The sequence below is a fragment of the Humulus lupulus genome, chromosome 7, assembly GCF_963169125.1.
Source record: "Humulus lupulus chromosome 7, drHumLupu1.1, whole genome shotgun sequence".
NCBI lineage: Eukaryota > Viridiplantae > Streptophyta > Magnoliopsida > Rosales > Cannabaceae > Humulus > Humulus lupulus.
The window spans coordinates 11447450-11465147 of NC_084799.1; the positions used below are offsets into that span (position 1 = coordinate 11447450).

Here is a 17698-nt window from a genome sequence, read left to right on the forward strand (position 1 = left end):
AGGAATAACCATGCTCATGACAAGTGTCATATTCTTATTAGCTATATCTAAATGATGGACCCAAAACGGGTATGTTTTAAATATTTATACTCGCAAGCGCACGAATCGTATTTATAGAGTAGTGTTCGTGTAAGCACGAGGTCGAACCCAAAGGAGTTGTCTAAAATCGAAAATAAAACTATTTTAAATCAAAATTAATAAATTCTAACCTAGTTCCAAAGATTGATGAAATTTTTTAATAATAAAAATAAAATAAAAGACAATAATATAAAAATTAAATACAATATATATTACTAAATTAATAATTGTAAACAAGATGGTAAAATAAAGATTATTAAGATAATAGAATCTACAAAATATAAGTTCAATAATATTTATAAGTATATTGATTCCCAAGTTTTAGTAATAGTTAAAATAAATCAAACTATCATTTTCCAAATAGATGTATAATTTTAAGCACAAATTACTTATAAAAATATAAGATTTTTCTTCACTTTTTCAAAATTATAATTTCAAAGCATTTAGTGTAAATCAATCTAATGAAATAACAAATAAATCAATGAACATTATTTATAAGGCATGACACATCTTACACAAAGAATATTATGTTTTAGCACTAATGAAGAACAAAGTGTAAATATGTGCTAACAATCTAAATTACATGATATTTAAGATGAAACAAGATATTTGACCAAGAAAAATACATAAACTTTGTTGCACAAAATGGGAAATCAATATACAAAATAAACACTATCTAGTTACATATTGTTTCATCATTACCTTAATAATCTTAAAAAGATTAGAAACACATAACTAGAATAGCAAATACAAACTAAAAATTACAAACATAAATAGGAAAATTTGGAGGATGAACCCCCAAATTTTTTCTCTAAAAATACATAGAAACTAACCAAAAAGAAGAAGAAGATGAAGAGAATTGAGAGGTTTTGAATGTGTAGAAATTATGGTATAGTAACCTTCCTCAAAATAAACACCCTAAATGGTCTTCAAAACTCCCTATTTATAGCCAAAATGAGTAAATTAAAATAATCAATTTAAATTAATTAAATTGATTAAATTAATTAACTAAATAATGATATGGAAAATAGGGATAAATTATAGGGTGTAATAATAATATTTTGGGGTAAAATGTGTAGAAAGTGGGGTAAAAATATGATATTTTTGGCAAATGGGACAAGGGGACAAAAGTGACATTTTTATGGGCTCAAAATATTGGTGGTAAAGGGGCTGCTTTGTGCTTGAGGCAGGCGTGGTCTGTGGCATTTCGGCAGGTGAGAGGCTCTTGGCTGGGGATTGAAGCAGCTGGCTGGTTGGAGAGTACACAGCTGGGGGTTGGGCCGAAATGGGTTTGATTATATGATGGAAGTGTGGTGTACGGCTGGAGAAAGAAGTTGGCAGCTGCTGAATGAATTTTCGTGGGCCTGGGCTTTGGGTGCAAGTGCTGAATGTGGTTTGGGCCTGGAAAAATGGCACTTTTAACTCTTTCTTTTCAGATTTGCCACTTTTTTTTCCTTTATTTTCTTTACTTTTCGAGAGCATAAATTCCCTACAAAATAAATATACAATAAATCATAATACAATATTTTCAACTATAAAATAAATCAATTTAATTCTTTGAAAATATTAATTATAACTTAATTTATATTTTACATTTAAGTTCAATAATACAACATTTTTTTACCACTAACTAAACAACAATAATTCAAATAATTAACTACAATATTTTACAATAAAATAACTATAAAAACACACAAAAATCTAAAAAATTAAAATAAACCTAATAAATTCAAAATTACTTAAAAACTTAATAAATTACTTAAAAACTCAAGAATTAAGCAACAATTAGCACATAAAAAGTGGTAAAATAACTCTATTTTGTAGAGTTATCACTAAACCTTATGTTATAATAATTATCATATTAATAACCAGCAATATTAATCAAACCTTATGTTATAATTAATATTCTTAAACTATAGGTTAAACTTATAAAATCCATAACTATTGCTAGGAGTTTCTAACTAAGTCCTGGCTTGAACCAAAATCTACAGTCATAAACATACTACAACTACTACTAGCTATTACTATTACTACTACTATCTAACTAGCTAAGTAAAGTTCTTGGACTCTACAACATTACGATAGTTTAATCAAACATTTGAAAAACGTAAGGTTTGATATCTCTATCTAAATAAACTATATGATAAAACTATTAAATTAATTATCATAACTCCTGTGGGCAGATTAAGAAAAATTAATTAATATAATATCTTAATTAATTATATAAACATAATAAAATCTATGTGGGGTAAAATTATTATATCTATATAATTAATCACAATTTATGTCTATTATGTGATCCTAGTCAGCTTAATATATACTTTTATATAATTAGAGATGTTGTGGCTACTCCCTTATTATTTAAAATTATATGGTTCACTGGACATTATATTTTAGGCTCAACTTAAATCCTAAGAACAACTATGCAGCAACATAATAGACAATCACTAAGAGTGCTCCTAGTGTGGTCGTACGAAGATCATTAAAAAACGTTATAGATTGAGCATTGTCTCAGTTTCATGATTTTCGTTAATTACAAAATTGTTTATGTATTATTCATAACTTAATTATTATAGCTAAGTAATTATTCGAATTAATTAGAGAATATTTTATGACTCTTAAAGTGCTAATTTTTAACTAAGTTGTATGTTAAAATTTTACGAATCTAATTTATTTAGCACTTAAGTTGATTAATGTCTAAAATATTTATGTGATCCTTATTGTCATAATATATAATTCTATTTAACTAAAAAATTTGTGGCTACTCTATACTTAAATAAAATTATATGAATCACTTAGACACATTTTATTTATGCTAAAAAATTCTGAAATTTTATGAGTATATTTTATATAGCAAAAATTAATTATAATTGAATTTAAATTATATTAATTTTTTTATGCACTTAATTATACTCATAAAATGTAATAAATTACATAACATGAATAACATTATGTCAAAAGTATTTAAGCATAAAAATACAAATATAGAATATATATCATGCATTTAAATCCTAAAATCATACTTATAACATCTCAAAATTAATTGTACTAATAATAAATATTGCATGAATTGAAACATAAATAAACATACCAAATTAGTACAATCCAATACATTTACATGTATGATAAAAATAAATGCAATAATTCCATAAATAATTAAATGTCAGAATTAATTTAAAAATTAATGCTTAATGAGGCAATAAATCAATTAGTCAATACTTGGTAAATTAATAAATAATTGTACTAAAACTTAATTGTAAAACATTAAATGTGATTACATATTCAAATTAGTGCAATTATCATTATTGCATGCTCAATAAATAAAAATAAATCATGCAATAAATATACCAAATAATTTTTTTTTCATATTTTAATTAATTTCCAAATAACATATAAATTACTTAAATTATATGCTTAATTAAAATAAGAAAAATTAAAAAAATTAAATTTATTGCCTAAATTAATGTAGAAATCAAGAAAAATATTAATTCCAAAAATATTTTAAAAACTTTGGTGTTGTTTGGTAACCCTTAAAAAAATGGTTTTTATTTAATTAATTAAAAATTTGACAATTAAACATAAAATGTGTTTGGTAACTCTATTTTTATTTATTATTTTTTAAAATTTTAATTAAAATTTATTAAATTTTGAAAATAGAATTTTTTCACTTTCAAAATTTTTTTAAACTGTTTTCGACTTTTTTTTTCTTCTCTTCTCCAAATCAACACCTCATATTGTTAAACAAAATATAAAAATAAAAGTTATTAAACGCGTTTATTATTTTTTGTTTTTAAAAATAAAAAACAAAAATAGTTACCAAACATATTTTTATTTTTTAAAAATAAAGAAACAAAAATAAAATTATATTTCTATTTTTATGTTTAAAAGTTCAAAAACAAAAATTTTACCAAACACAACCTTTAATTTTTTGGATTTTTCTTAATTTGTTTTTTTTTTAATTTCTGCCTTGGGGAAACTCGATTTTAATGCACAAACTAATTGAAAAATCATGAACTTGAAGATTTAAAACCTCATATTGCTAAAGAAACAACTAGAAATCAAACATTAATTTTCCTTAAGTTTTGACCATGAATAATTATGCAAATATTTAAAAGCTTTGTTTTCTTAAGTTTCAAACTCATTTTGTCTTTCACAAAATCATTATAAACATGAACTAAATGATTTCTAATGCTATTCTTTATGGAAAAATAAATTTGAAATTACAACAAAATTTGCACATATATGACGAAACCTATTATTTAGTTTTATTGCAAAAAACTGTTAGAAATTTAATAAATGAAGCATTTCTAACAACAAAATGCAATAAAAATACAAATATACAAATCATATGCACGAATGAATATGTGTATATTTAAAACATATATAAATCACATATATATATATATGCATGCAACAATATCAAGGCAAAGACAAACATGACTCTTGATACCAAATGTTAGATTAAAAATTATCTAGATAGATTGTTACAAAAATAAAGAAGATCGATTAATTATACCTCCAGTCATTAATTTGATAATCTCGATCTAAAGTCTTTAGATCTGCAAAAGAAAAACAAAAAAGAATTAGAAAGGGTAATGTATTTCCAAACTCTCACCAACTCGTTCGATGGAGTATTAAAATGAGCAATGAGCTTAGGAACCATAACCATATATTTATATATGTGAGACATTCCATCAAGGTGTCTGCCAGAATTAATGTCAGAATATTTGATATTCAATAGGATATAAAATATTGGGTAACTCAATATTGAGTAACTACCTAAAATGCTAACAATATTTAGAATATATGTCAATTAATCTCAATGACTTTAATCAGAATCAATTAGAATTAATAGTTTTTGGTAATTCTAATTAATATAATAATATATTTTAACAAATTATTGTTATTCAATATGGATATATATAAAAGTTGGATCAAATTAAAAAAAAATGTTTTCTTTTTAAATATAAATGATAATTTTTTAATAAAAATTAAGATTATGTATCATATATTTTTATTATAATCATATTTTATAATATTTAAATTTATATTAATATGATTATTAAATATTTTGTATTAAATATTATTATAATAATTATATTTTATAAAATTTAAATTTATATTAATATGATTATTACATACACAATATTATATTAAATATTATTATAATAATTATAATATTTAAATCTATATTAATATAATTAATAAATATATATTTTTAATTGGTTTTAAAAGTTATATATTTTCTCTTAAATATTTAGGATATTCTCTTAAAGTTAAAAAAAATTATTAAAACCAAGAAAAACCGTTAAATGCACTATTTTCTTAAATTACTAGGTGCAAGCAATGTGCAATACACATTTACTTAATTTTATTTTAAAAATTTATTAAATATATTTATTAAGATTTTATGATTGTCATATAAATTTTAAATAAATAAACAATATTATACATATAAAATAATGACATAAACTTATTAAAAGAAAAATTAAACCTAAACATTGTTTATGATTTTAAAAAATAAAATAAATATATGATAACATTTTAGATTATAAACTACACTATTTAATATATAAAATATTCATGATATTATTCTAATTTCTTATGTAGTTACACAATCATACTATTTTTACACACACGCCATATAATGTATTTATAATGTTTGTTATAATTTAATATGAATATATATTGAGTTAAGTTATATTAATTAATAAAAAAAATTATTTATAAATATAAATGATAAAATTTTTAATAAAAATTAATATTATATATTATTATAGTAATGTTATTTTATAACATTTAAATTTATATTAATATAAGTATTAAATATTATTATAATATTTAAATTTTTATTAATATAATTAATAAATATCTATTCTTAATAACTTTTAACAAGTATATTCAATTAAATTCTTGTAATATTTAGTTAAAATTAACTAAAAAAAATAATTCAAAACAAAATTTTTTGTAATATATATAGTGTCACGATATTAATTGAGACACATATATTTGGAGACAATATTAAATTAGAATGTGGATTCCAAAGATGTGTGCGAGAGTGGTGCACACACCATGGGACCTTTTCACTACCCAATTGAGATGAAAATAAAACAGAGGCACCTTTTCAAACTATTTTGGTGAGACTGAGCAGCGAGCGTAAACTCCTCTGCAACCGCTGGTACGGAAAATCACCGTCGTCCTCCGCCTCCTCATTCCCCTTCTCCTCCATCGCTCAAACTTTTAGTAAAGTGTGTGCTCTTTTCCTTTCTATCTCTGTACCTTTTTTTGTCCTTTTTCCGTATGGTTTTTGGTTACTGAGGAAAAAATGTAATGCAGGGAAAATAATCCTATTTTCCCACGTTTTCTATGTAACCAAACAAATTTAGTCCCGATGATTAATTATTTCTTTTGGTATGCTGCGATGTTTCTAGGTTTTTCCTTCTTTTTTTTTTTCATTGTATTGTATTTGGTTTTTCTTGATCATTTATTGGCATGCATTTGTTTTTTCTCGGCAGCCAAACAGGGGTTTTACATTCTACTGAGTTAAAATTGTATTGTATTTGGTTTTTCTTGCGTTATATTGATCGTTTCTTGGCATGCATTTGTTATTTCTCGCTAGCCAAACAGGGTTTTGCATTCTACTGAGTTAAAATTTTAGTGTTATGTGACAATGATTGGTTGACCATTTTTTTTCCTTCGTGCTATGAATTTTAAAATATTACTCTTATGCTTTAATCGAGCTCTGAGTATTTATTTTATATTAATATTATTTGGTTCTTCTTTATTGCATGAAAACATTATTAGACTTTAATAGTGTTTTCCTTTTCCATTAAGGTTGCTTCCTTAGTACGGTTCTAGGTTTGATTTTTTCTTTTTCTTTGGAAAACCGATGAAGAAATTTAGGTTAAGAAATTTTTTGATTATTTTTTTTTGTTTGAAAATATTATACAGATGTGACTCCATTAAAGCAAATAATCGTTTTTAAAGATCTGTAATAAAAATAATTGATTTGAATAGAATGTATTTAGGCTGAGAATCTGAAAAGTGTGATTGAAAATATATATTTAAAATAAAAAAAGTTATACTGGTTTGTTTTTGAAGTTATATTTTCTCTCCTATTTGACTGGAATTGAAAAATCAATTACTTGAAAACGGAGAATTTGAATAGAAAAATACTATTTTATCTCCAGGGCTAGGATGGAATGATTTTTAAGATATTGGGGCCAAATTAGAATATTAAAAACCTGTTTTTAACCCTCGAAAATTATAAAATTCACAAAAACACCTCACTCACTCCTCCCGTTTACTCGATCTCTCTCCGGCCGTGAGCAACCTATAGGCGGCCCAAGTACGGAAACTCCGGCTCTCGGAACTCCCGAAGCCAGTCGTCTATGTGGGAGCTAGTGTTGAGAGTCGTCTCTTACCCCTCTGTAGTCGCCATCCACGAATAGAGCTACTCCGGCTTTGGTGAGAGCAATGAATTGATGGCTGGCAAGGTCTTTTGAATTGGAGGAAAGAATTATGGAGGGAGTAAAGAAGATAATAACGGTTAGAGAACGTGAAATTTGCGTTTTCAAATTTTAAGTTGTATTTGAGTAAGTTTTTCAGATTTTGGGTCCAAAAAATGGCTACTAAACACTTATTTATGAGCTTGTTTTCTTTTGTAATGTTTTCAAATCGGAAAATCCAATGGCAAACATGAGCTTGGCTTCTGTTTAAGTTTATTCTTTGGGTTCTAAGACATGAGTTTCAAGGAGTTTTGTTGGGCTATTTTGCATCATGTTTGGATTTTGAATTTAATTGAATAAAAAAAAACTGGAGATTTCCATACTGATCTTACAAGCCCCTGTAAATGCAGGCAGTTGCAGGGTCATGGAATCTTAAGAATCACGAACTGCTCAAGTTCCAAGCTAATAGGTATCCACTGGCCACTAGAAATGGCTGACTTGGAGAAGGCCTTGGCTGTGACAAGAGGTTTAGGACTTCCTGATCAAGAGGTGATACCATTATATCAAAATCTGTTGAAAGTTTATAAGGATAATTTGGAACTTCTTGAAGACGAAAATTACCAAGTTCTTGTCGATGCATTTTTTGAGCAGAAGGATGAGAATAAGGTTAGTACTCTCTACTTTTCATATTTTGTTGATGTTACCTCATTTGTGTATGATGAGTTATGCTCTATAAGGAACTTGTTTGTAAAATTCAGTGAAAGCATTGATGATTTTGTAGTTGCAATATTTGTTTGCTGCCAAAGTTTTACTCCAACTCATTTACCTTCATACTCGGGCAAGTTAATTTTTTTTATTAGATCGAATGAACATGAAAACAGAGCGGGCAAGACTTGAAATGAATTAATCTCAGATTAATGACTTAGTGTACTTCATTGAGTTTAAAAGAGCTCTGTACAGTTAGTTACATACAACAACCCTTCTAACAATCTCCCTAGATTATATAGATAACTTCGCTGGAAGCTTCTTCAGGTTCCTCAATAGAAAGGCTCAAATGGTGCTGCTAGTTAATGTTAATATAGACTTTGTATGCACTATGACTATTTTTGCTCTTTACTTCTTTAACTTTTTTGGTTAAATTATTTTGATGGATGTTTTACTGTTCTTACAGGAAGGAGAGGATATGAGTATGGAATCTGGTAAACCAGCTAAAAGATTGTTTTTGGCTGGAAAAGAAGAACGTCGTTTTCCTAAATTGGACCACTCAAGTAAAAAGTCAATCTCAAAAGAGAGTAAAACACCTTCAACATCTTCTAGATTGCAACTTATTAAACCTTCTAAACCATGTGCAAGTAAATCCAAATGTTGTATAATCCCTCCACAACCGAGAAACAAAGTAGAAAACTCGAATTCTATTGAACCTTCTAAACCATGTGCAAGTGAATCCAAATATCGATTAGTCCCTCCACAACCCAGAAACAAAGTAGAAAACTTGAATTCTATTGAGCCTTCTAAACCACGTGCAAGTGAATCCAAATATCAACTAGTCCCTCCACATCCCAGAAACAAAGTAGAAAACTCGAATTCATTTAATGATTCTTCTGGAGTTAGAGTTAAAAAGTATATTTCTTTGAGTACACCACCTGCAGTAAAATCATTTGATAGGCTATTGGGTGAACCGAGCTCTCATGTCTCAAGAGAAAACAATAATTTTCAAAAGAATTTGCTGCCAAAGCCAAGCACTGAGAAACAGTTAGATGACTCGCCAATTTCTGCTAGACCTATTTCGGTGATCCACCCAGGTACACCTATTATTTTTACAATGTTTCAGTTATCAAGTATGTTAGAAATAGTCTCATATTGTTCCAATACGAGAAACACAATAGCCTTGTATACGATTGGGATACTCCACTTAGCTTCAATTATTTTGAAGTTGGAACTCCAATCCTTTTCTAAAAAGGCCTATTCTTTGCAATTTGTAATATAGCTTTAAGAATCAGGTTATCTTATGCATTTCTTCACCCTTGACCTCTATTTAGACCATTAGGTAGATGTTTGTCAACATGTCGTATCAGAATTTTTGACATGTTTCAAACCAATTAGGATGATATGAATACCAACAAATTTTACATTCTACCCTTGTGACATTTGAATATATACCCACAAATATTTTAATTTGGTCTTGTGGGATTCTCTCAAGTGTTACATCTGGTTTTGCTGTATTTAAGATCGTTTGTTATGCCTAAAGTCTCAGGCCCAAATATGAAGATGTGTATTAGAAATATTCACATTGAGAAACACAATATTGAGTTACTCCACTTAGCACTCATTGCTTTTAAGTTGGAACAAGGCCTAGTCCTTCTAATTTGTAGTAAACTAGAAGTTGTCTTGTATTGCATCCCCCATAAGTGGTGTATGTGGAATTAGATCTGTGACTTTTTATTTATTTATATTGGCGTTGAGAAATCTTACATGTTTGTATGTGTGTCCTGACATTGACTGACTCCTTTCTGATTATTGTTCGAATGTATTTATTGATTTTTGTTTATTGCTTTTAATTGCTTTGTCATATTGCAGAACTACAGAATCCGCCTCATAAAATTGGTTATTCAGAAATAAATGTTAAAAAACCAAGTAGGTGTGAAAATGGAGAAACGCATCCCCTTATTCATGATAAGAGTAAGGTACAAAAAAGGCCTGCTAAACTCCTTCCTGACATTTCAAAAGGGACTGAAAAAATGAAAGTTTCACTATTAGATGAAGTTGGCAATGAGAATTTTCCAAAGTTTAACTATATTCCCCAAAGCATTATCTATCAAAATGCCAATATAAATATATCACTGGCTCGCGTTGTGGACGAGGATTGCTGTTCAAGTTGTTCAGGAAATTGCCTTTCTTCACCATTACCGTGTGCCTGTGCTCGTGAAACTGGTGGAGAGTTTGCATACACACCACAAGGCCTTTTAAAAGAAGAATTTTTAAGAGCTTGTATCGATATGAAAGAGAAGCCGCAGGAGCACCACTTTGTTTATTGCACAGACTGCCCTATTGAGAGGTCTAGGAATGAAGACAACTTTGAGAAATGTAAGGGACACCTGGTAAGAAAGTTTATTAAAGAATGCTGGAGAAAATGTGGATGTGACATGCACTGCGGAAACAGAGTAGTTCAACGAGGTATTTCAAGCAGATTACAGGTTAGTTTAAGGCTGAAGCTTATGATTGCATGTTGGTAACAGCTCACACTTTTGCTATTCGCTCCAATTGATGCTTTTGCAAGTTATTTTTATATATGTAATGAGTAGAATTTACAATGATTCAGGTGTTCTTTACTCGTGAAGGGAAAGGATGGGGTGTTCGATCACTTGATCCATTGCCTAAGGGAGCATTCGTTTGTGAATACATTGGGGAAGTGTTAACCAATATGGAGCTGTACAATAGGAATAAAAAAGGCAGCAACGATAGGCATACATATCCTGTAACACTGGATGCAGATTGGGGCTCCGAGGGGTTTCTAAAAGATGAGGAGGCACTTTGTTTGGATGGAACATATCATGGAAACGTTTCCAGATTTATCAATCATAGGTATAGTTGTTGGTTTTGCATCTTGCCATTTTTTTTGTCTCCATTTTGGAGAATTGGAGCACTCATATCAGTTTTTCTACTCTATCTTTTAAAATATTTCACCCAATTAACAGAGAGAAATCAATAAAAAAATCTTTAAAGGGAGTATAGTGTTCTATAAATGTAGCTCAATACTGCAGCAAAAGTAAAAGACGTGTATAATAGAGTGTGATGAGAGGGTTTTTTTTACCATCTGATGAGAGAAAATGTACTTAAATGTCATGTTTGGAAAGTAAAATTGGATTGAATAAATAGGTAAGAAGAAAAACATAAAAAAATTAATGAGTTGATTATTTGTAAGCAATAAATTATGCGAAAACAAGAAGGATATAGAGTTATAAATTTTTTCTTCTTACTTTCGGCATCCATGAAGATAGGAATTGGACATTATAACATTATTTCAAGTTTTTTTTAGTGGCATTAAGCTATGCTATTTTAGGTTGATTAATTAAGTTGCTGACTTTATCAATTTTATAATGAAATCATGTGAAACATACTTTCCAAACATGACCATAGGTAAATTTCGCAATCAGTTTTTTCTCAACTGTCTTTTGAGAAGTTACTTCCTTATTTAGTTTTATGATCTTTTTTCTGCTCATGATCACTATAGATGTTCTGACCCAAACTTGGTTGACATTCCGGTGGAAGTGGAGACACCTGATCGCCATTATTATCATGTATGGAACATATGTTTTACCTTATATATTTTGGTTGTGCAAAAGAAAGATTTACTTTGTAAGTTGAATCAATTGAATGTCTACTTTTATTAGTTTTGAATAACAGAATCATTGTATGTGGTTTTGGTTTTGCTCCTACGCAGCTTGCATTCTTTACCACTAGGAAAGTGGCTGCTTTTGAAGAGCTTACTTGGGTAGGTGCAATTATATTTTATGTACAAGTAATGATTTGGCTTGAGTCTGTATCAAGTGCTGTAATTTTGTTGATGGTATCCATGTCTTTATTTTAAGTCGGATTTCTTTGTTTGGCATTAACATCATTTTCAGGATTATGGGATTGACTTCGATGACAAGTATCATCCAATCAAGGCATTTCGTTGCTGTTGTGGAAGTCCAAATTGCAGAGACAGAACACGAAAGAGGTTAGTCACTTTCATTGGTTTTAACCTAACAGAGCTTGAAAGGCAAGGGAAAGACCAGTCAGTAATATATTATTGGCCATCGACAAACCATGAAAAACTATATGATGAGAACTGATGTCCTGACTAAAAATAATCTCGAAAATAACTATTTAAAATATTTTTCATACATATTATATGGGGTCCTTGCAAAATGACTTAATTTTTTAATCATTTTGCACTTTGGCTTAGTTTTAATATTTTTTTGTAAAATGACCTCCAACACTATATACAGCTGGTAAAAAATGTTCAGATAACTAGTCAAAAAATTTAGGAAGTGATTGGTATCTCATTAGGATTCAATTTTATGATTCCAAAATCTAAAAATAAGTAGGACCTACAATAATCCATGATTGGTTAGTTATTTCCTAAAACAAAATCAAAATATGATTTTAAACATTTGCATGTATAATTGAAAACGAGAAAACATAGTTTTTTTTTTCCATAGACTTGCTTCTATTGTGCGCTAGGAATGTATTTTTAATGGTTACTTTAATATTAATTATTGAATTAAAATTAATTATCCATATTTATAGTTATTAATTAATATTTCTAAAAATAAATTTTGATTTTTTCAAATTTTTTTGAAGGGTTACCTAATGAAAAGCGTGTATTTATTATAAAATTATAATCTTGTAAACTTTTCTTTTTTTTCAAATGCATGTCAATTTCTAAATATAACTATTATCTCTCATTAGTTGGAAACAACATTTATTATGACAAAAAAAAATATAACTAAATTCGAAATTAATGTAGAAAAAAATATTTACTTGTTAGTAACTTGCTATACCAAGTCACTATGTTGTCATATCATCATAATTATTAATATTCATCTATGGGTAGTAACCATTGATAAGTCTTCTATATATATATATATAGGAGCTTCACTTTAAGCCCTACTGGTGGGACTCTCAGTATTCTCGACCCGTGAATAGTTTTCGACGCGATTTTTTTATGACCGTGTATATTGTAGCTATTTAGAGCATCTTGCAAATTTTCAGAAAATTCCGAATAGTCTACAGTACCGAAAACTAAGTTCAAACATGTTGTTGCACGCCTAACTATTTTTTTATGCGCGTGGAAAACATGTTTGAACTTAGTTTTCGGTACTGTAAACTATTTAGAATTTTCTAAAAAGTTTCCAGATGCTCTAAATAGCTACAATATACACAGTCATAAAAAAAATCTTGCCGAAAATTGTTCAAAGGTCGAGAAGCACTAAGAGCCCCGCCGGTAAGCTTAAAGTGAAGCCCCTATGGAAGAATTCTCCAATATATATATACACTAAAGCAATAAATCACAAGCAAATTTAAGAATTTAATCAATGCACTATTATTAAATTGTAATTTCTCAATATTATTAAACTTTTCTAAATTAAATCTATTGATAAATTAAAATTTAATATCATACAACCTTATATAAAATTATAATAATATTCATATTCAGTTGAATCAATCACATATTCAGTTTCTGTTTTGTTTTTAAATTTAATTCCAATTACTGATTCAGTTTTTTAAAACTAAAAAACAGTTTACAGACATTGAACCAATCACATTTTCAGAAATATGTTTTTAGTTACTAAATTCAGATTTTTCATTTCAGAATCTTACTTTTAAAAAATACAGTTATCTAATCGCGAACCAATCAGACTCTTAGATAGCTAGTTGATATTTTTAGGTAGTTGGTCAAAATTTTAGACTATCAAAATTAGGTTAGAGTGCAAAATGACTTAAAAAAAGAGAGACTATTTTCACAAATTACTCTATTATATGTATTGGATATAATTTGCATTTTCATATCACTTATATTTGGGGCTTTTACTAGAGGAATTGTTTTTTTTTTACTGTTGATAGAATTTTTTATTATTTTCGGCGCGTGTACAAGTTGTAATCTTATTTTTTTTATAAGATGGTGTACATTGTAGTTATAGGGAATCTCTCACAAGTTTTTGCAAATTCGAGATGATTTAAGGGGCCGAAATCAATATTCAAACAACCTATATTTACAATGTACACTATCATACATAAAAATTATTCTTAATTTTCCAAAACTTGTGTGACGTTCTTATAACTACAATGTACACTGTCATATATAATATTATTCTCAATTTTCCAAAAACTTGTGTGAGGTTTCTTATAACTACAATATATATTGTCATATATAAAAATTGGTATTACAACTTATATATGTGCATATCTAAAACAAGGTTAATACTGTAAATACCCTTTATTTATATATATAAAAAGAAAAAAAACCAGCTTGACCCTTGTATTCTTTCCAAATACAAGATCGACCATGTGGTTTGTTAAATGACAATTTAGACTGTATTTTTTATAAAATGGATCAAAATAGTATTCTATACTCTATTTTGGTCAAAATATTTTTAAATTTAATATTTTTTTCAGCTCTTAGACCATTTTATTTGCTTTAATAAAATCCATCGCATCGCCAATGACTTAAGAATTGATCTTATAATTAAAAATATTCTGATCAAAATAGAGTCTAGAGTACTATTTAAAGTACTATTTTGATCCTATTTTGATCTATTTAAAATGTAGTGTTTGAATTATCATTAACAAAATACAGAGGCGAATTACTTATTATCTAGAAAATTCTCAAAACTCAATAGTTACTCTTATATACATTTTCCCCCCTGCTCCAACTCATGTTATTGGCTAGCCTATCTTATTTGAATATTACAACAAGGCATATTTGGTGTCCAATACCATGTTTCACTATTTGATACAGGACACTTGGAACAATTTAATATCTAATTTCACATATTTTATTTTGGATCATCGATACCCATGACAATTTAACTATTTTTGCCATTTATTTTTCTAACTATTCAAATTTTGGTGCAGGAAACAAGTCTAACGTCTACAACATTTCTAAAGAAAGTAGGGATAGGATGCCGGGTATCTAGATTTGATTTTATGATCTCATACCACTTTTTGTAGTAATCAAATTTGGTTTTTGGGGAGGAAAATAGTAGTCAACTAGTTGATTTTTTTTTCTTTTTTAAAAAAAAAAAAATCATGTGCAGGTTTTCATAATTCACAATCCTATGCTTTTTGAGTCTTCAAGTTCAACCGTGTACTGACCCAATATCACTTTTACACTCTGTTTTAGGTTTTGAGCGAATATTTTAGAAACGGCATTCTTTATTCTAGTGACAAGGTTTTGAAATCCACTTTTCCATAGCTGAAAGATGGCTTAAATTTCAACCCTCAGTTGAATGTTAATACTTGTTCGAGTTTGGTAGTTTACAAAAATAATTTGTTAAATTATGTTAACTTAGTATATAAAAGTTAGCAATAATATATATTTTTTTGACAAATAATAATGTATACCTTAATACTATAATATATTTTTTAAAGGCTAATATGATTTCATTTTTAAATAAAATATTTTCGAATGATATGATTTCATTTTTTGAAATAAAATTTCATTACGCAATTATTTTAAATACTATTTAAATTGATTTAGAAGAATGATTTTTATTTATAATATAATATTTTATGTTTTAATTAAAGGTTTATACTTTTTTGGACTATGTGTTTTTTCTCATTATCTGTTTGGATTCTGTGTTTTGATAAATTACTTTCTGAACCCTCTGTTTTGTAAAATAGTTAAAATAGAACCCTAAACTCAATTTTGATAAAGAAAAAATTGAATATAACAACACAGTTTTTAAGCAGAATGATTTTATTTTTGTTCTGAATTGTTAGTTTGGTAAATTAATTGTGATTTTAGTTTAGAAAACATTAACCAAAATCGAGTTTATGATTCTATTTTAACAATTTTACAAAATATAGAGTCCAGAAAGTAATTTGTCAAAATACAAGGTCCAAACATGTAATGAGAAAAAATATAGGGTCTAAAAAGATATAAAACCTTTAATTAAATGGAATATTTTAATGATTTTTATAAAATATTAAAGGATGTTTACTTTTAAGGTGAACGAGAATGATTTGTATAGTAATGATTTACATACAAATGTTTCCTAAAATAAAGATGGGGAGAACTTGGTGGGATAAGGACAAAAAGAATGTAAATGCTTATTTTGGTCATCTTTAATGAGGCATGCAAATTTTGTGCTAAATTTAGCACAAAATTCCAATAAATTATATAATTGACATAATTTTTACAAAGTGAACATGTAGATATAAAACTGATGCAAAAATAAATTTTTAATAAATGATAATTTAATATACATTATAAAAATAAAAAATTAATAATTTTCTACATTTATATTTAATACCAATAATAGATTATATACTAAAAATAATAATAAAATAAAGAAAAATATAATTTTGGCCCTTGTATTTTTTTCGAATACATGATTGACCCCTATGTTTTATTAAATGATAATTTAGATCTCGTGTTTTACAAAATGGATCAAAATAGTACCCTGACCCGATTTTGGTCAAAATATTTTCAATTATAAGATAAATTCTTGAGTTGTTAGTGATGCGATGGATTCAGAGAAGTGAAGAAAATGTTCGAGAATCTCATAATGAAATATTATATTTGAATTTTTTTTTACCAAAATTGAGTATAAGGTACTATTTTGATCAATTTCGTAAAATACATGGTCCGAATTGTCATTTAACAAAACACAGAGGTCAATTACATATTTGGAAAAAACATAGGGGTCAAATTGGTATTTTTCCATAAAATAATCATTAATGACAGAAAAGTAAATAATTTTTTTTTTGTATTTATTGATGATTTAAATTTGGATATCATGTTAGAGATTTGGTGATGCATTGTTAAAATATTACTCACTCTTCAAAAGAGTTGCTCTAATGGTGTGCTAAAAGTTGTGGCACATATAATATAATGCATATTTTGCATCACCATACATTCTACACCTTTTTATTTACTTTGAAACCATTGTTATTATTTTGTTATTATATTTATCTATCATCATCAAATGTTAGATTTTTTACTAAGGTATTGTTTGGAAACACTTAAAAAAATAGTTTTTTATTTAATTAATTAAAAATTTGAAAATTAAACATAAAATGTGTTTGGTAATTCTATTTTTATTTATTATTTTTTTAAATTTTAATTAAACTTTATTAAATTTTGAAAATAGAATTTTTTCACTTTCAATTTTTTTTAAACAGTTTTCAATTTTTTCTTCTCTTCTTCAAACCACCAACACCTTATATTGTTAAACAAAAAATAAAAATAAAAGTTATCAAACACGTTTATTATTTTTTGTTTTTAAAAACAAAAAACAAAAATAGTTACCAAACATATTTTTATTTTTTAAAAATAAAGAAACAAAAATACAATTTTATTTCTATTTTTGTGTTTAAAAAATTAAAAAACAAAATTTTTACCAAACAGGCCCCAAATTATCTTTAACTATCAGTAATAAAATATAAAGTAAACTTATTATTAC

The 17698-nt window shown here is 27.1% G+C and overlaps 1 protein-coding gene across 2 annotated transcripts; it reads left to right on the top strand.

Moving 5' to 3' along the window:
- The first annotated feature begins 7241 nt into the window (after positions 1-7241).
- LOC133790664 (histone-lysine N-methyltransferase SUVR4) lies at positions 7242-15485 on the top strand. 2 transcript variants are annotated; one of them, XM_062228375.1, is made up of 9 exons: positions 7242-7673; positions 7937-8192; positions 8698-9328; positions 10104-10720; positions 10846-11108; positions 11758-11824; positions 11968-12018; positions 12152-12246; positions 15147-15485. In XM_062228375.1, the coding sequence occupies exons 2-9, from the start codon at positions 8016-8018 to the stop codon at positions 15157-15159; spliced, it is 1914 nt and encodes a 637-aa protein (XP_062084359.1). In that variant the 5' UTR covers positions 7242-7673; positions 7937-8015; the 3' UTR covers positions 15160-15485. The 2 variants fall into 2 exon arrangements, with proteins under 2 accessions (XP_062084359.1, XP_062084357.1); XM_062228373.1 differs by having other exon boundaries at positions 7244-7626.
- Positions 15486-17698: the final 2213 nt, after the last annotated feature.

Coding starts and splice junctions, on each gene's coding strand:
- LOC133790664 (XM_062228375.1), top strand. CDS start 8,016: ATGGCTGACTTGGAGAAGGCCTTGGCTGTGACAAGAGGTTTAGGACTT. Junction 8,193..8,697: donor AGCAGAAGGATGAGAATAAG/GTTAGTACTCTC, acceptor CTGTTCTTACAG/GAAGGAGAGGATATGAGTAT. Junction 12,019..12,151: donor CTTTTGAAGAGCTTACTTGG/GTAGGTGCAATT, acceptor CATCATTTTCAG/GATTATGGGATTGACTTCGA.